The 19708-nt window shown below is 46.2% G+C and overlaps 1 protein-coding gene across 4 annotated transcripts in view; it reads right to left on the bottom strand.

The window, feature by feature from the left end:
- Positions 1-1504: 1504 nt before the first annotated feature.
- CEND1 (cell cycle exit and neuronal differentiation 1) overlaps positions 1505-19708 on the bottom strand; it is a 31777-nt gene continuing 13573 nt past the window's right edge. For 3 of the 4 annotated variants that reach the window (XM_052812040.1, XM_052812039.1, XM_052812038.1), the window contains one exon: positions 1505-11661. In XM_052812040.1, the coding sequence (XP_052668000.1) occupies positions 11101-11493 (393 nt within the window). In that variant the 5' untranslated portion in view covers positions 11494-11661 and the 3' untranslated portion in view covers positions 1505-11100. Of the gene's footprint in view, positions 11662-14048; positions 14073-19708 lie in introns of those variants that run through there. The other variant, XM_052812041.1, reaches the window with a different exon arrangement.

Below are 19708 nucleotides of genomic sequence, written 5' to 3'. Positions count from 1 at the left end.
ACTTTGCAGCCCCTCTCTGCTTAATTGGGGAGATTAACAAATGTGAGTAGTAACTAGTGCTGTGACAAGATCATGAGGACAATAGAAATTGCTACTTCATGCAGACTGTTCTTTTTGACAGAACCTGGACATTACTGTTATGTTAAGTCAGCTGAGTGCTTCGTCTTCAAATCTGGTCTGGTAAAACATAACTGCTGCGTTTCTCATTTAAAACGCTGATTTGGCACTGTGTCAGTTTCTGTGGCTAAAGGATGGCTGGAGTAGAAGGGAGCAGGGAAAAGCAATGCATAGTTTAAGATAATTGTAAACATAGCCTCTGCTTTTCATACTTTTAAAATTTCTATAAATATGTGGAGGCAAAGAAGTAGACGAAACACAGAATGGATGGGTGGAAGACAACCAAACCAGTGTTTGAAAGCACCGAGCTGACGCTAGCTTTGCTCTCTCAGTTGGCACCACAACTGCACTGATGCGTCTGTGCTGCTGACTTCCTTGGCAGTGAGAAACGAGACACTTTTTTTGTTTGAAGGAGACATGAGGAAGATTCCCCAGCCCATTCCCCCTCCTCTCTATCGAGCGAGCAGCACTGTTTCATCTCAGACCGAGGAGGACAGTTTGTGCAGGTGCCTCCACTGATTTCAAATTATGGGGAAACCTTCCAAGTTGCAGCATCACCAGCTGCCGTACCACCCCTGCCGCTTTCCCAGTCACGGCTGCACACCCTCTTCTGTTGAGAAGAGACGGGCCAGGCTCTCACTGGAAGAGGGTGCGTTTCCCTCAGTCTAGGAACTGAAGAAGAGCCTCAGCTCCTTTGAAACAACTAAAGGCTGCTCCTTTTTCCTGACCCCAAGGAGTTTAGAATATTTGTCTTCCCAGTTCTTAAGAGATTCATTTCCAAAAGCCTGCAGACTTCTGCAGAGACCCTGTTTGGAGCTGGTGTAACGTGACAGCAACTATTTGCAGTGACGTGTACTGCCAAAACCCTCCTCCCCTCTGACAGGTTGGAGGGAATCCCTGGCTCACACTGATGTGCAGGGACCCCCACGCACATCAGCCAGGTGCTCAGGGGATGGTTTACTTGTGAGGACGGATGCTCCTGGGCCAACTTAAAAACAGAACCAAGCAAATCAGAGCACACTCCAATTTGGCAGGGGAGAGGTCACAGCAAACAATGGTGCAGCAAAGTCTGGAGACCAGCCTGCAGGGCAGGGGATCATCAGAAAGGGTTTCCTCTGCAGCTCTGGATAAGTCTTTAATTGTTCTACACCTTAGTCCCTATGTGGGAATAACAATAATCCTCCTTTGTCTGCTTTCCTTGGGCAGGCAGGAGTTTATTGGGGGCAGGGACTGCCTTTTCTTACAGTTCTCACCGGGATTGCTAATCCTAGCAAATATTGAGCCTGCAGGAAACAGTCACGAATAAGGAATGAGAGGGAGAACAGCCATTTTCACTCACACCCCCACATACACAAAGATGCTCACATGAGGAATTATACAATATATCTATGTGTATATATATATCTCTATATATAGTTTATTTCTCACAATCCTGGTAAGAGTTACAGGTGTATTGGGAATCATTTACAGTTTCACAGCATATGGAGTGGCCATACAGCTTCTGATGTGAGTAACATACAGTGTGTAGAGAGCACACATTTCCAACCCATCCACCCACCACTCATACAATGGGTTTTCAAAGCTAATACTAGATTCAGCTACGTAGAAAGCCTGGAAAATGTTAGGGTACAGCGTTGGGTGTTGTACAACACTGTCAGTCACAAAGGGACAAGCTAAACTACTTTAATTTTCAATCTAGTATTTCTAGTCTACCTGCATTATTGCATTTATACGCTTTTTTTTTTAAGTCAAAGTAAATAGAATACTATATGGGAAAGGAAAAATTCTTGACTATTTTAGGATTTGAGCTGCAGCCCATACAAAGTGTCCATAGAAGCATAGACAAGATTATAAATTCAACAAGGTATAAATTAGCTGTATAGCTTTGTGTGTAGGTAGGTGTCCATTTCCCTCCAGGAAACGTGTCTAGCAGCATATTGTTTCTGAAAGCAAAAAAACCAAACCTGTATGTTGAACACAGGTAAATATGTGTAAGTGACAAGCAGGTCTGTTTATACAGGGAAGAAATCAAGGTGTCACTGAAAATTACTGTCATTTGGAAAACATGTTCAGGGGCTGACTCAAAACCCACCGATGTCACTGGAAAAATGCCTGTGGCTTCCAAGGTAGCAGCAGGCATTTCCCCACTACCATTTTGAGCTTTCCGTCTGACTTCTGAGGGCTTTGGATCAGTCCCTGGAAAAGTAACAGAATCCAAGCAAACCTAAAGAAAAAAAAAATCCCCTGTAATCTGACCTTCGAGTTCCCTTTCTACAATTTTATTTTCTCCACAAATTTGTAAACAACCTGCACCTACCACTAGAAGAGAGTTGGTTTTCACTGGGGAGTTGAGATTGCACCTTTTAAAGATTTCAACTGAAACGGTCCTAACCAGTGACTCAGGAAAAGGCACCAGGCTTAAGAAGGGCTGCTCAAAACTTAGTAAAGCCAAATTATTCACTTGTTGGTTGGTTTGTTGGTTTTGTTTTGTTTTTTAACATGACAAAATTGTATGGCACCCTTGTTCTTATCAAATTGCCCCAGAAACTTGACTGCTTGAAGCTGCTGTGGCAAAACCAGGGATACAATGCAGGCCTTTACCATTGCAAAGATGATTAAAGATTCCTCTCTTCCTGCCAGGAGTTTTGGTACTGTAGCACCATCATGCACAGACAGAAAGAACCTGTAACTTTAGTCTTGGTATGCTGCACTGGGGCTTTGCATTATGAGAAATGAAAAAAATAACGGAATTGTCTGTGAATTTCAAGCTGGGAGCAACTGAAAGAGAAACAGGAGCAGGAGTAACATGTTGGTCCAAACCCTATTTAAGGCAAGTTACATTTTTCAGGGAAAAAAAAAAAAATCTATTTAATTTGAAGAACATAGCATCAAAGAGCAGAGAACATGAGTCCCCAAGTACCGCATGTCAGAGCATCCAAACAGAGCACACGCTGTCCAAAGCAGTGAGCAGAACTATAGCACAGGGTAGAGCCAAACCCCTGCATTTGGAAAGCCAACAGCTATGATCTGTCACACGACTTGCAGGCTTCGACTATCAGCTTATTAGCATGGTTAGTGGAATGAGATGTGAATTTTCAAGGCCCAGCAGTCTTGCACTACTGTATCAAATGGTAACACCCAAGCAGCCCATTCAAACAGAAGAATCCTTGCAGTCTTCAATGTCCTCAATCCTGCAGCTAATGGAGGATGAGGGAGAGCGAGTGCTGTGGGATACCCCTGGCACATGAGCTGATTCCTCAAGGCCAGCAGGAATGCAGGTCATTGACTTCAGCCGAGAGCCAGCTCTTGAGTGCTTGAGAACCTCTCTTCTCTGCCTGTATGTTTGGTGCCCCGGTAACCGGAGGACTGCAGAAGCACTAGCTTCAGCCAAGTGTAGTGTATGGTCACGTCGTGTCATCATCTCTTGAGCATCCAGAATACCTCACACCTGACTGGCAGGCAGGCTTCAATCCTGAGCAGAGCTTGTGGCCATGCAGTGACTTACTGACATGGAAGAGCAAGGACAAGAAAGGGACCTTCCGGATGTGGTTTTCTCATCTGCTGAACTCCTGTGGCAGACAAGAGCACTCAGCCTCTTGCAGACTCAGACCCTCAAGCCTTAGCAATCAGGGCAGATGAAAACTTCGTACATTCCCTGCTGTGCCACGCAGTCCCTGCATTGCCCTTAGGTGCTCGGTGGCTGAGCGTTGGCTGTATCTTTTGAGTGGGGCTACCCAAAATCTGCCTCTGCCTTGGGGCAGGGTTTCTGCCTAGCTGTGGAAAGGCCACATCTGCCGAGTTGCCTGAGAAGAAAGTAAGGAAAAGGAACAGGAATGCATGCAGTAGCCAAAGAAGCAGTAAAGTGCAAGCAATGAATCAGATCTCCAGAAACCAACAGAGCCATGTAGTGTGTAGCAGTTGAAGATCTGGCATGAACATAAAGCCTAGGAATCTGGGCATTAAAAAAGAAAACAGGTCACAGGGCTGGACTGATGATTTGAAAAAGAAGAGGAAAAAGCCACCATAAAACCCCTTTGCTCAACAGATTAAACTCCCCAGGGCCAGTCAATCAAGGTAATGTGATCTGAGCTAACCACAGCAAGATGCAATAAAAGACTAAGAAAAATGGTGATGAACACACCCAGCCAAGTCCAGCTGAATGGCACATGGGGCATGTTCCAAGCCGATGTCTCAGTTACATTGCAGTACCCTCAATAGCACCTTGCATCATCATCTGGGCTGCTGAATTCAAGATCATCTAGCTCAAAGAGATCAGCTTTCTGTATAGCTGCCTTTAGTTTGCCTTTAGATTAAGTAGCCTCTCATTTTTGCCACATATTCACCATGACAGCTAAGACATCTTATTCTGTGGTCTTTGCCCTTAATGCCACTTAAAAAATAACTTCTTGTTAGTGGTTAAGTAATACTTCAAATAGATGAACTTCAGGAGGGAACTAATCTCCAATTGAATGAGGACAGGAGAGGTTTTAAAAAGAATAGGCCAAAAACAGTCACTGCAGGAGAAGCATTTACAGAGCGATGATGGGCTGAAAACAGCAGCAATATTTAATCCACAGTACGAGGCAGACGCTGCTCACATCGCCCTCTCCTGGCTTCTTCGTAACCCTCAGAGCGTAAATCCTGAAGTACCTGGGTGGTACCCCATCCTTTGGCCCAGAAGATCGCTGCGCAGGCTTCATTGCTTTCAACGGTGGAGTTGTCAATCGAGTGCCACTCATAACACCTAAAATGTGGAGGCAGCCCAGGTCAGATCTTCAGCATGAGCTGATTTCTCCCAAAAAGAGTAAAGGACCAAATACCTCTGGTGTAAATAACAGGAAACATCCTGATTCCAGCCTCCTGCGCTGAAAATTTAACTAACTTAGATATAGAATTTTTATTATCCAGGTCAAAGCCAATTCTCTTCATGAAGGGAGGTGCCCAGCCTGTAAAGCAAAGCTGCAGTCAGTTTATGAAAAAGACTACGTGATGCAGTTGCTTACCCCTACGGAAGACAGCTCTTCCTAGCTCGGGAGATTTCTCCTGTCTCTGTGCTGAAGGGAATGAGACCACAGTAAGATGCTACATGGCTTGAGAAGGGAACCAGCATCCCTGCCCTAGCATGAAGTCACAGACTAAGAGGACTGAAGTGCAAGTATGTTGGATTTTCAGTCCTTTTCATAGCAAAGCATGCAAAAAGAGAACACAGCCTTTCAAAATGCCGAAATTGTAAACTTGCCATTTCCCTTAATCACACAAAGTTGGTTGTAGAAAACTTCAGGTCATCTTCTCGCTTCACTAACCCTTTAACATTGAACAGAGCCAGCAAAAATTAATTTGGAAAAGTCAGTTAGCAAAAGTTAATTTTCATGGCAGAGTTGGTCATTTTTGCTTTTGTCCAAGAAAAAAAATACCCAGAAGTAGATAAGGTATAAAAAATAACATGTCTTTACCAAAACTGTTAAGATAATGAAATCGTGCTTTTTCCCTCTGCATTACTCTGTACTATTTCTTCTACCCTCTGGGAATCACTGACCTGAAGCTTTCTGTAGAGCTGATTGAAATTCCAAGAATTTCACATTTCAAATACATTTTTTCATTGCCTTCTTTTTTTGGTTTGTTTCTTGAAGAACAGTTTTTTCTCTCAAATCTTCAGGACTGTTAGTTTCAACCAATTCTAAGAACAGTTAGAAGGAAGCCGATTTCTAAACCCCACTGGCATTTCCAGAAAAGGAAGGGAATTTTTAAGGCAGAAGTCATCTCACCAACTCTAGTTTTTTTTAGTTACACTGTTGTTGTTTATATGCAAATACTGATGTAGCTATAAGCACGGTTGTGAGCATGGCTGCCTCAGTTAATACCAGAGACTTCCCTTATACCCAGCAGAAGGGCTAAGGAATGTTCATGTCAGTTTTAAAAAAAACATGCCATTGAAATGATTTTACATTTTATGATGACCTGCAATCGTATCCCTGGTGCCAATAAGATCTCAAAGGCCTGAGCAGAGCATGGTAAAGCCAATGGAAAAATCTCCCATGTTTTCAGTAGCCTATGGATCAACCCCTAAACTTTGATTCAGCAGAGACATAAACCCATTTTTAATTTACCACACAACCTAAGGGAACTAAGAAGTGCTTCAGGGCACGCGACTGTTCAAGCGCTTTAAGTGTGAGCCTGAGAGGTGAACAGCACCTGCAAGAATGCATTCTTACCCTCCTCAAAATACTGCTGCATTATCCTTTGGCTTCCAGATTTGTTTGCATCCTACTGCAGAACTCTTAGGAATAAAGGGACTTATCCATAGCGTATTAAATCAGTAGAAAGAAGAAGCAGAAGTGTAATCCATTTCATCTTTCTTAAAGCTAGAAGCTTCAAAAACCTTCTACCAAGTTGTCCAAGAGAGCATAATGACATCTTTATATTCAACTAAAACTTATGGCTCCTTAAAAATAGACTGAGATCAGGTGTAGTAATTGAATCTATAGTTTTAGTGATAAGCTACCATGTCTGAAGTCAGTTTTGCAAATTTATAAGTTGTAGACCTTATCAAAAGAGTAAACTAGCAATCTAGATCTCTTCAAATCCCAAGCACAGAATCTGATTAGTTTTAAGCATTAGTTCATTCTCCCCATGGAGATATCACTAGAAGGACTTCATATCACAAACACCACACAAAGAATAACATCAAGCAAATAACGGCATGTGCTCAGTACAAGAAAAGACAACTATTTATTTAGCACAGCGAGTTCAGTCATTTAAGCCTTCTCCTTTGACAAATTTGGTTTCAATCTCGCTTCAATTCTGAGAGAGGTGAATTTGCTCTTCTCAGCCTAGTTCTCGCTGGACATTTTTTTTTTTTTTTTCTCAAAATGAAACCACTGCACAGCCTGGCACATTAAGGCAGAACAGGAGGTGTTTGCTAAGAGGATGTCATTTGCAAGTCAGGACTGAAGTGCGTTGCCCCAGCTGTGTGCTTAGGAGCTTGTATGGCATCTATGCTTGGTCTACCTGACTCAAATCAACACTAGACCCACACTTTGAAAAGCGCTACAACACAGTCCAGTATAGTTTAAAAGTGCCTTATTTTAAAGCAAGTAGCCCACACGACTATCCAGGGAGGGGAACAGTAATTTTGAGCTTCTAGCACAAACGGGCACATCGTACATTCAGCAGTTCACTAGCCATACATTCTTTGCACTGAGAAGAAACGAGGACCGAAAAGGAATTCAGGTGCTGCATGGCATGATGCAAATGGCACAAAAAAGACATCACGGACACTTTGTGTGATTGCAGGGGAACAAATGAAGGGTCATCTCCAGGTTGGCTTGTTTTTTCCCTCCCCAGACTGCAGTAATATAAACATATATGTATGTATACATACATATGCAGAATATTCTTCAAGGCAGGGTGGTGTATACACACATACACACACACACAGGTGTTTTCCAAACCAAACTGCCAAAGAGGTGGGATCCAGGTAGTGAATCTGGACAGCAGATGGCAATGTTAAGTGATCACAGTAAGTGGAAAATCCCTTATGAACAGGACATAGCACGTTCACTGCCTAGGGAGGGTTCACATGTCGTTACATACCCAGATGATGAGCTGCAGTCCCATCACCACCTCTGTGGTGTGTTTCTGGATGAAATTACTGGCCTTGGATCTGAGTGCTCTAAGGGCAGGGGGGGTTAAAGGGGGACAGAAATGGTTAAGGCCCATGTTGGCTGAGAACTGTTTTTCCCCTCTTCTGTTGACAAAGGTTAAGTCACAGAAATAAAAACACTTTAGAAAGTAAAATAGGAGATTCAAATGAAGCAGGTGTTTCTTTTTCCTCCCCCTGTATTTATCTATCCTGGTCAGGGCAGAATAGATAGACGCTATATCTGTAATGTTGTCACACACTGCTAAAAAAAAATAATCATATGCCAGGGCTGAGAGGGAGGGAACAGACAAGACAGGTAGAAGCATCTCTTGAAGACAGTCCTCCCACTTGAAAACCAAAGTCACTGTCTGAAAATCACCACCCTACTTTGCCAAAACATGAATCAGAGCAGGAGTGACCAATTTCCCTTCCTCACGAGCAACGTAAGCAAAATTTCTCTACAGCCAAGAGCTTTGTGCTTCAGAGATCTGAGGGAAGAGGAGCCCAGCAATAGCTGTCCCCACATCCAAACCCCAGTACTTTGGATACGTTACTCTGTACCCAGTGGGCACAGGTCTCCCAGTCATGGACATCAGGTTCCTGGCAGGACTGCACTGCAGTTTGCTTCTGGCTTATGCACCCAGATTTCTCTTGTAGGGAACCAGAATGCACGGTGCAGGGTGCAAGCAGGAGCAGGGGGAGCTGGTATGCAATGGGATCTCTCCCCAGTGTGGCAAAAGGATGTGCCCAGGGCACTGTCAGGGTCTGGGGGCTTTGCAGCACTCCCAGATTCTTAGTGTAGATGCAGCAGCCTCACCGCGTCCTCTTGCAAAGCCCTGCCACAGTCGCTGCAAGGGAGCTGTGCTGGGACTGCTTCTGAGCTGTATTCTCTCTCACATCTCTGCTTTCCAAATACCTTTCCTACTCCTTTGCTATTGTTTGCCCTTCCGTCTCCCCCCCCAAAAAATAACCTCTGAACATTTGCAAAACAGGATGAGGGGAAATCAGTTCTCTAGACAAAAGTGGCATTACAGAAACACCCCACCATGGCCCCTTCTGCTTCAAACCAAATAAATTCTCCAGGCTGCAAGTGACATACTGCTACTAGGAGACACACCCACAATATATGCAAAGAGTGCTTTAAGCTACCAGGATTTCACCTGGGGCTGTAGCACTGGTTCCAAAAACCACTGTGAACCCAGCATGCCCACCCCCTGTCTCTGTACTGGTAAAGTTAGAGGTAGACATTAAACTTCAGCTGCATGCAGCCTGTTGTTCATCAGAAGACAGCATCTGATACTCCCAAAGGCTGTGCACCTTTGGGAATATTTTATGAGCCTTGGGGAAAAGAGGATGACAAAGCTCACCATAGGAATGGCCAGGCTGCATCAAAAGACCTTTTCTTTGGGGAAGCCACGTGCATTCAGCAGACCAAATTTAGAGGTAAATAAGACAGACATGAGCCAAGAGAAGAATTGCCAGATCAGGTTACACACACCCACCATCTTATGCAGTAATCTTGCCAGAAGCAGATACTGCAAAGGCAGTACCTGAGGAATGTACACCTTTCTCTGGCCCTGTACCCACTGAATTTATACATCCAGGTTAGTTAAAGATGTATGACTAAGGCTCTTTAACCGAACTCACTCCACTTTGTCACAACCTCTTGCTAATCATCGCTCCAAAACCCTGCCCATTGGCTGCAACTGCTGCTGAGCTCCAGGCTCTGCAGTTCTGACCCCATCTAATCTCTGACCTAATTTAAAAACAAAATGCAAGGTCTTTTTTGTAAGACTCTTTTTTGCAGCAGGGCAGCAGCCAAGAGTAATCTAATGGAAACTTTCAGAATAAGATCTGCCCACCCCTTGGTGTTAGGGGAAGGGCATCAGCCAATGCACTGAACACCATCTCTTGTTGCCTACCTTCCTTCTCCCCCTCACAAGGTCTGGCTTTAAAGCCAAGGTACTCACCAACGAAACCAGGCTGTTCCTGAGGGCTGGGAATTTGTTTCCATTTCCAAAGTGTGAAGGAGTCACAAATCCCTGCTACCGTCATAGGAGAGAGGTAACAAATCCCCCTAGGACAGACGGACTTCCAGTGCCCTTGAACAGAGTTTCCCTGGTATAAAGCAGGTCAGTGTTATTCTCATGGGGTCCCAGGTCCTCTCTGCCCCTAAAACCAGCTGATGTCTCCCTTTTTTCTACTTTCTCACGTACTGAAAGACCATAGCCTTCAGTGGGAAAAAAATGAGGTGAAAGGCCTGATCCAAAGCCCAAAGAAATGAACAGAAAGAGTCCAGCTGACCTCGAGAGAGTTTGGACTGAGGCCATAGAATCCTGCAAAGCCCAGCCTAACTTTAGGAAATACTAGATCCAAAACAAAGTCTCTCTATCCCCAAATGCTGCCCATATGACCTTGGTGAGCCATGGGATCCTGAAGGCTGCCTGCCAACATGCAAGAAACCAAGCAGATGGCAGCTGCTGCCTGCCCGAGGTTGGCATGGGACTTCGCCAGGTATCTCCATGCGCTAACTGCACTGTTGGTCACAGTACAGCCCCTCTGCTCACTCCCCCACTGGCAGCTCAGCCAGAGAAATGACTTGATGCGACGTCCCAAGTTGCATACTCAGCTCTACCATGCTGCAGTCTCAGCCTCCACCTGCAGCCAACCTGTTTTCTCCGGGGCACTTTCGAGTTGGGTTTTTAAAAGTGGGTTGATGAGCAGCAGGTACACGAGACACCTAGTAGAGATCACTCTTTGCTGTTTGGGTCAAGGAGCTGCCTTTTGCCTGCAGTTACCCAGTGCTTCCCCTGCCCCAGGGGTGCTGGATAAACACCAGCCCAACACACAGTGACAGGCAAACTGGGTCTTAGCACTAGGCTCCATCTCCCTTTACATCTTCTTTACCACAACCCAACTTAAAAACAAACCAAGCAGAAACCAAAACACAAAGCAGGGACTCTGGATGGGATGCAGAACACTTTGGACTTGAAAACAGGGGACTGCAAGAGAGGTGGGGGTGTCTCCCAGGGAGGACAGCAGGGAGGGGAGGGGACACCGTCATTTACACCGATCAGGAGAAGCAGTAATCTATACACAGTGGTATAAGCCAAGATATATTACATGAAAGAACACACTGAGTGCATGGAGTTACCCACACTGGGTCAAACTGGCACAGTTGTCTTGAACAAGACTCTTGGAGTTGCAGTTGGTGTTTGTTGTTGACCTATCTAGCTCGCTTTATATATATATAGATATGTATAGAATTTTTCTGCATGCATTTGTCTCAAAAGGAGCTGTACAGCTGGGTTGGGTTTCTCATCCCCACCCTATCTCGGTCTTCATTTTTTCCGGGCTAGGAACGCCACTCCCACAATCACAGCAAGCGCAGCCACTGCCACTCCTCCAACGATGATCAAGGGCTTCATGTTGTCGAAGATGCTGCCTGGTGACTCCTCGGAGCTGTTTCCCTTGTGGTCAGAGTCAGGGGACTGGCCGGTGGCCTCTTGTGTCTCCGTGGCGGCGGGGCTGGGTTTCAGGTTGCTGTGGTTGTTCACGACGGCAGCATCACCACCTGCCTTCTTGGTGGCAGTGGCAGGAGCGGGCTGCTCTTTGGGGATCTCCTTCTTGTCTGCATTCGTGGCAGGCCCAGGGTTGGGCTTTTCTGGCTTTCCAGAGCTGGGGGCCTTGGCATCAGGTTTGTTTGCACTTCGGACGTTGCCTTTGGAATCCATCCCTACAAGTGCTGCGGGTAGCGACCAGACGCGTGGGGCTATCCCAGCTCTTCTCCTTTGCCTGGCTGCTGGAGAAAGCAGAGGAGCCACCTGAGCTCAACCCCTTGGAGCAGTTGTCTTGGGATGATTCTCACACTGGTGGTGTCCTATCTGGACATGATACAGCACCTGGAAGAGGAAGCAGAGCAATGAGAGGTCAGTGAAAGGACAGAGCAAGCCAGTGCCGTTCTACCTGGAGGCAACAGAGGAGGACAGAAGACAAAACTGGAAAACTGTTGGCTCTTTCTTTAGAAACCGTGAGTTGTATTCAAAGCATCTACTATAGTGCCTGTACCTGCAAAAACATCAAACAAGTCAGACTGACTATCATCTATGGCTGCCACATCTAGGGTCCGCGTGTAATGAAGACAAGTCCATCCTGGCCATGTATGTGAAGCCATTTGTCAGTGACAAGATATACTCATGTCTGAGCAAATAAATATTACTTTTCATTTGCTCACCACAGCTCCTTTCCTCCTGGGTAAGGAGAGAACATTTTGATCAATGGGAAAGCAGATCAATAGCTCTTCCCTGCTTGTATCTCACTCTCTACCCATCTTTTTGCAGCATTATCCCAAGTTAAGTTTAGGAAGCGGTTAATATGTGATCTTGTGTGATACTCCCCATCCAGACAGGTACTGCAGAAAAAACAGGATTAGTTCCTCAGTTATCACAGGTATCAGAGCTACAAGGATTATTGCTGTCAGCATTTCTGGTGGAGCTACAGCAAAATAAGGCAAGCGCCAGATCCTCAGCTGGTGTGAACCAATGTATTGTCTCCAGTGCAACTGCATGAATTTACTGTAAAGCTGGATCTCACAGCGATTGAGAGATCTCACTCCTGTCTCCTCTTTGCAGTGCATTAGCTGGGCTTGCCTACAGAGCTGAGCAGGATGTCAGATGTACTGCAGGTGATTAGCTGGAGCCATTTTCCCCAGGGAACTGATGAAAGCAGTGAACAGCATAGCCACACCCAGAGAATTCAGCAAATAGACAAAGTGGGCTTCAAAGGGGTATAAAAACACACCAAAACCATCACCCCAGCAAGCCTCGCTAGGCAGCAATCTAGGCAGGGTGAGCCGGGAGATGGGGCTCCCATGGCTACACCTCTGCACAATGGGAGGAGAGGAGACAGCTGCTGGGCAGCTTGCCATCAGGCCTCCGATGGCGCAGCACCATGTCAACTTTGAGCTTGGGAAATAATGAGTAAACAGGAGGCAGCAGTCAGATCCGAGTCGCCTGCTTTATTACCTCCCTGCTGACCTTCAGCACTGCCGGGAGCCTGCTGAGAGCTTTCTGCCTGCTAAGTGAAATATGAGCTTATTAGCTGTCTGGATTTAGAAATAAAGAGGCTCCTCAAAAACCTCTACAGATAGATGTTTCTTCCAAAGTGGCTCAGAGTGCAGATCACTCCTTTAATGACAGACAGGAAGAAGGTCCCAGGGTTGCAGCAATGGTCTGTGCTGCTGACTCTTCTGGGAAACAGGCTAACAAATGTGGTGGTTTAACCTCCATCTAGGAGGAAACGCTGGCCTGGAGGAAACCTACTCACAGAAATGCCAGGTTTGGGTCCAGAGCAAAGCTGGGCAACATATTACAGCTTGGTATAAGATAGAAACTCCCCCTGCTCCTGCTCTCCCTTGTAAGCCGTTGTTTGATGGCCACCATCTTCTCCAATGCCAGTCAACTGGAGTTGACTGAGGGAACTGCAGCACCAAAATCATGGAATTCCATAGCTCTCATGCTGTGCTCACCAGGCGTGGTGACCGTGATATGCCACATACTGAAAAGGCTGTCTGGAAGGTTGGCAGTTATCCTAGGAGAATAGTCTCAGCTCTTCCTGTAGCATGGAGATGGGACAGGCACTTCCAGAAGGCTTTTCACAGGACCTACCTTACACACCTCCCTTAGAGAGGATAAATTTTAGCTGGGTAGTATTTGCTGAGATGGAGCCTGAAGTCTCCAAAAGATGATCCAAGTTGGCCAGTTTTGAAATAAAACATTGAAAGGTGAGAGGCAGATAATCTGCCCCCAGGGTTTCATAGCCAGTGTTAAGCAGGATAGTTGCTAATCTTCCCTTAGATTTTCAATTCAGCCTAACTCCAAGCTCTTCCCATGGAGAAAAAAAAAAAGAAAAAAAAAAATCAAACCAGCCCTTCACTTGTTTAAAAAACAGCAATCAAATTTCCCTAGCAGCTCTATGTGGGACAGAACTACTTTGGGTGTAAAAAAAGCATACTCTCTTTGACTGCAGCTAAACAATACTTACATTTCTGAGTTTGTGATATTAAACCATTTTGGAAACCCAAAACACCACCACTGTCCCCTCATGCTTCACTGAAGATGTATCATACACTTGGGCATCTAGTACCAAACAGTCCCAGATACTCACCAAGCTTCAGACCTTCTCTGTGGCTTGGGACTTGGTAGATAAACATAAGGTCCTGACCTAGTGCAAGAATATTTTCCTCTCCTTGCTCATTTTGTAATATTTCTGTAGATACCACCTGCCTCACCTTTTCCTTCCTACTGCCTCCAAAGAATATTCGTACTGCTCTGCTCAGTAGAAATCCTATGTAGATCCAGGGTGGAGGCTGCACACAGTCACTCACAGGACTCTGCTCTTCTGGCTTGGGAGCAATTTATCCTCATTTTACATCTGGCGCAATGACGACAAAGAAATAGTAAGCGGAGCCCAAGACTGAAACGGGCTTAGAGGTTAAAGCAGGAAGAGTCAGATTCATCGTGTCATAAATATTAAATTACCTGCTTAGTCACTTTGATATCAATTAGCTGGGCTACTCACACACTCTCTAGTATTTGTGCAGTTTTACTGTATGAACCAAGCATTAAACTGCTGCTGCTTTCCCTAGGAAAGCTATGTGCAGCCTACAGAGATGGTAGGGGTAAATCACAGAGGGGGAAAACTGGCCCCTTTGCTGAGAAATGGGGACTCTGTGCAGCTCAAGCACCTCACAGATTATCCACACCCCTCATTGATCAGATCTGGTTTCCAGATTCCTGGAAGCAGGAAAGCTGTTTTTGCTCAGAGCCTACACTGTGCCATGGAGCCTTGTCCCACATCCATGCCCCGCACTGCTACAAACAGCTCATTAAAGAATTTCTTGATTTCTAAGTGCGTTTCCACTAAAAGCAATGCAAGCCCCTCATGCAGATTAGAAAAGGTTTTAAAAGATGTAGAAACCAAGCTAAGCCAAAAATCAGTATCAGCAGTTCTTAAGCATCCACGTGAAAGGGCTTTCTGTCAGTGGCTTTCCATCACTGGAACTAGCCACAGAATTGCCCAGCATCTCTCCAGGCCCTTTGGCTTGGTTGAGCTGATGCTGTCAAACACTGCATCCGAGAAGCTCAAGCACCCTTTCTGCCCCCAACGGCTGCAGCACAGCTACCAGAGCCACTGGCTGGGTTTGCATCATGCTGGCTTGCAGCCATCTGTGCTGCCCTCTTCCTCCTCCTCTTGACCCAGGGTACTCTTAGCAGCATCCTCTTCCATCATAGTACTTAGAATCATAGAATCATTTCGGTTGGAAAAGACCTTCGAGATCATCGAGTCCCTCTTCTGTATGTTATTAGCTACGTCCCAGCTAGACTCCCTACCTTGGGTATCATCCCCTCTTCCCTTTTCCTCTCCTTCCCCTTTCCAGTCCTGTGCTTTCAAGGGCATGAGCATGTGCTCATCTTTAAGCACCTCTGTGTCCCACAGGCTGCAAAGAAAGATGCTTTCCTCATTTTCAAAAACTAAGCCTGCACATACAGATGTGATGGTTTTTTCTCCAGCCCTTTGTCTCCTCCTCTTCCCTCATTCCATCACACAAAGTTTTTTTTCTAATGGCCTGTTTCTCCACCTTTGCTTTCTTCTTTATAGTTCCTCACATCTATTTATTCCTCCCTTCTCTTTCCTCCTCAGTTGCTGTCTCTGCCTGTCTACCCATTCCTCCCCCTTCCAGCTCCCTCTCTGCCTCCCACACAGACAGCAGCACTTGAGAATAAGGTTTTGCGAGAAAGAGGCTTCCTTCCCTCCCTCCTCCCACCCCCCATGCTATTTTCTTTGTTTAACAATCTGTGCCTTTTCAGGGAGGTTTTCACTTGCCAGCAGCTAACCAGCTCTCACCCAGGCTGGGAAGAGGGAGCAGAGATCATGAAACCAGTGATCAAAGAGGAAAAGGAAAAGAAAAGCCCTCCAAATTCCTGCTGCTGCAAAAAGCGGCACACAAGCACCACAGCCCTGCTGGGATGCTTCTGGTTGTTGCAGCTCTCAAGGTCAGTGCAGACTCACCAGTGCAACAAGCTGGCCCCAGCCAAAGCAACAGGGCGGACGTAAGGAACAGCTTTCCTTGGCTCCCTGAAGGGCACCTTTTCTGCCTCACCCCCCCAGCAAATTAGCAAATACATCTATTCATCTGTCTCCTGCGTGCGCAGATGAAAGCTGCATCAATCCTGTGCTGAATGGAGCAGATGAGTCATTGCTTTATTATAACATATCACTGTTAGAAGGTCCTCTTCCTTCTGCAGAGACCAGCCCCATCCCCCAGCCCTATAATCTCCCCCTCACTGTTTCAAGTTGGAAGGAAAAGCCAGCAGCTTTGCAAGACTGAGCAGCTGCTACAGGGTTTTGGGGTCTGGGGTGCAGTGAGAAGCTGCACCCCACAGATGTGCGTAGGGTCACAGCAGTGCTGAGCATGGGGCTCATACATAGGGTTTTTCCCTCCTTCATGAAAAGCAGACCATTTCCATTGGGTCCTCAACTGCCACACTGATAGCAAGAAAGAATTCAACCAACACAGTGGGGTTATGTATCTGAATTTATACTTGCAACAAAGGTCCATCCACACGCTCCAGGTGTCCTCCAGCTGAAAACAGCAGTCTCCAGAATAGCTACTGACCATGTCTGACCTACAGCAATGCTGTGCAGAAAGAGCCAGAGATGGCAGAAAAGACCTTGTATATCCTCAAATCTTCTTCCTTACCCCCTAATCTCCCTTCACTTCTTTGTCATTCCTACCTGTCTGGAAAAAAGGCATGAAGGTTTTCCTTTTTGGGGCAAAGAGGAGAGTTGTAAGTACCAAAGCCCCATTCACTTCAGTAGCATGGCCTGTGTTGGCTTTTGGGCAAAGAATTAAATGGGTCCCTATTACTAGGCAAGCATTAATGCTTCTTCCTGCCTCAACTCCACTATCAGCCCCCAAACCCCTTAGACTGAAGCAGCTGAACCATGGCAAAGACCATCCCACAACTCCACGCTGCTTGAGCCAGGCATGGTAGCAGTCTGCTTAATTCCCACGGGCTGGGGACAGAGGTCATCTGCAAGGAGACAAGGTACACAACAAAGCCTGCTCTCAATTCCCTTTGAAAGGACATAGCTGGAAGTCAGTGAGAGCTGAAAGCACTCAGCGGTGCTGAAGGAGATGGCTTGTGCCTCTCAGGACCAGGACCCTCCTTCCTGAAGCTAAGGGAGGACTTTGAACCTGAGAACACAACACCCAACGGAGTCATCCTCATATTCTTCAGTCAATCGCTCTTACACCACCACAATGAAAGGTTTTCAGTGTCACGGAGGAAGAACATACCCTGAATACCAATTAATTTCAGGTCCCTTCAGCAGGTTCTGTCTCAGCTGGCACACTTGCATTTGGTCATTTAAGACCAAACTAGCTTTCTAAGGGACAGAAAATGGCCCTCTTCTCAGACAGCTTCCCTTTGGTGAGTGCAATTTGCACCTGCCAAAACTGGCTCACAGGATTGAATTACCATCACAGATTCAGGCGCTGGCACCAGCTGGTGAAGAGCAGGTAATTTTAGACTTAAGTCTGCAGATTTTGTTCCTGTGGCAGTCTGTGCACACAAACAGAAAATTAGAATTTGGCCGCTTCAGAGAGGCACCTGAAAATAATAACTTCCTGAAAAAGGGAAAAAGAAAAAACAAAAAAGAAGCAGTGTTCTGACTACAAAAGGTAAGCCAGCTATGAGCTGAAGTGACTGGGACCAGGCTGTTAGAAATTGGGGGTGTTACTGGGGGTATCGAGTGCTGCCACAGGCTTCCTACATGACTTTTGCATGTCACAAACTCTCCCCTTGAGTGGGAATCAATACAATACAGGGGGCTGAACTTGCCAATGCGAGACCCTCAGATGCAAGACAGCATGGTCATATGGAGTATTACCATCACCAGAGAAGTCTTAACTGAAGTGGTCAGAGGAAAATCAGCTGGAGCACATGGCTAAGGTGAGTTCATGATGTGCTGAGGAAAATGCCAAGTAAAAGGTAGCTTGTTCTGACAGATTTAGGCTTCTCCAAAGAGGTCTGAGGTTACTGGCCACAGGGCAATGCCAGTTCATTGCCACTCGTCATTTTATGGCAAAAGAAGAAATAGGCTGCAATCAAGCACATTGCCCTGGAGAAGTGATAATTTGAGAGCCACAGGCATAGGGTTTGGGGTGTCCCTCCTAAGATCCTGAGGCTTAAGACCATTCTCACCTCCCTTTCTTCTCCCAAAGATTAGCAAATCTCTCCATGCACCAAAGTGGCTTGGAAGAGAGTTAAGAAAAGGAGGGACTGTGAGCATGGGCTGAAATGAGCAGACTGCAGGAGGGAGTGCAAGTCCTGGCTAGCTGAACTGAACATCATGTAAGAAACCATCAAAACCCATCTTAAAAAAAAAAAAAAAATCAGGATTTGTCCCTCCACAGCTGCTAGCTGAAGGCAGGGCTGGAATCACACTTCTGAGTTATTTTAGGGTGGAAATGAGAATCAACTTGCTGACTCACAGCCAGGCTAGCCCTACTTTTCCCCTATGGGATTCACCTTAAAAAAAAAAAAAAAAAAAGTCAGTGGCTCAAATGGAGCACCTCCACTGTCCTTTGAGGAGATCTGCCCATCAAAGAGTTTGTATCAGTCACCAGGGCATCCCACCACTTCTGGAAACCCAAGGAGAATCATCAGTCAGTCATGTCTCTTCATTTATGTAGCTCTGCTTCCTTTTAGTATCTGTTCACCCAAGCTGTTCGGTATCTGCTGTCTCTGCCTTCCTTTCATTTGGCCACAGAAGCCCAGTTTCACCAGTCTGATCTCCTGAGATGCGCTCTTCCATTTCTGCAGTTGCTCCTGCAGCCTTGCCCCTGCTCCAGGCTGAACTCCTCAAGTGCCTGGCCAGACTCAGACCCAACAGTTTAGATTGAACATACCCCTATCTCTTCTGGAAACACCTTGCCGGAGATCCTAGGATCCCATTCACCTCTTCCATGCAGACAACTCATCCTTAGCCTGCAACCAAGCCGGACGGCTGGTGCGGCATAGGGAAGGAATAAACAGCGACTGATTTGTGGGAGGCTGAGCTCATGCAGCAGCTGTGCTCAGTGGGAAACGACGAGGCCTCATTTTCCATCTTGCTCATTAACTTGTGCACACAACAAACGGACCTTTGCTCTCCATAAAGAAATACCGGTCTGTGCCAGAGGTGGCTGAACTGTTTTTCTCTGGTACAGCAGAGGGAGATCCTTCTCCTGCACTCTGCCCATCCCACGGGTGCCGGCCAACAGTGGTCATTACAGCTGGTCAGGCTATTCATGCTGGAGAGGGCTTGCATGTGGCGTTAGTGAAAAGAGATCAATGGTAGGCAAAGCCTAATTTTTTTTTTTCCCCCCACTGAAGTGGGGAGCTGCTGATGGCTCCAAGGGGGTCAATGCTTGGGCTCTCGACCTTCTTGTCTAACCCCTAAGTAATGCAGCTTGGAGGACCAGACACTGTCCTTTGGAAAGTGTCCTCAGGGGTCTGTGCCTGTTTCCTCTGCCGTATGGCGAGTGATCCATCAGGGCTGTAAGGATTTGTGTTCAGTCCCCTGCCCCAACCCAGCCTCCTTCTGCAATCGAGCAGCGTATTTTGTTTCCCAGTGCTTCAACTCCCCATTTCCAATGGGGACAAATAGCAGTTCTCCCCCTTTCCGAGCTGCTGGGGGAATAAACATGTTAAAGGCAGTGAGATGCCAGGCAAGCACCTAAGGTAAGTGACGGCAGAGTAGTGTGACTAAGCCTTTTCCCCCCATCTCCAAGAAGTGCTGTGAAGACAGATGAGGTAATGCAGTGCCTCTCAGTGTTACCATAAATATTAAAACAGCTTTACATAAGGAGCTTGTGTTCATTCAGCTGCTGTGGGCAGCTCC

This window comes from Harpia harpyja, chromosome 16, assembly GCF_026419915.1.
Source record: "Harpia harpyja isolate bHarHar1 chromosome 16, bHarHar1 primary haplotype, whole genome shotgun sequence".
Classification (NCBI taxonomy): domain Eukaryota; kingdom Metazoa; phylum Chordata; class Aves; order Accipitriformes; family Accipitridae; genus Harpia; species Harpia harpyja.
Note: the sequence above shows the minus strand (reverse complement) of the source record. Positions and strands in the feature narration are given on the sequence as shown.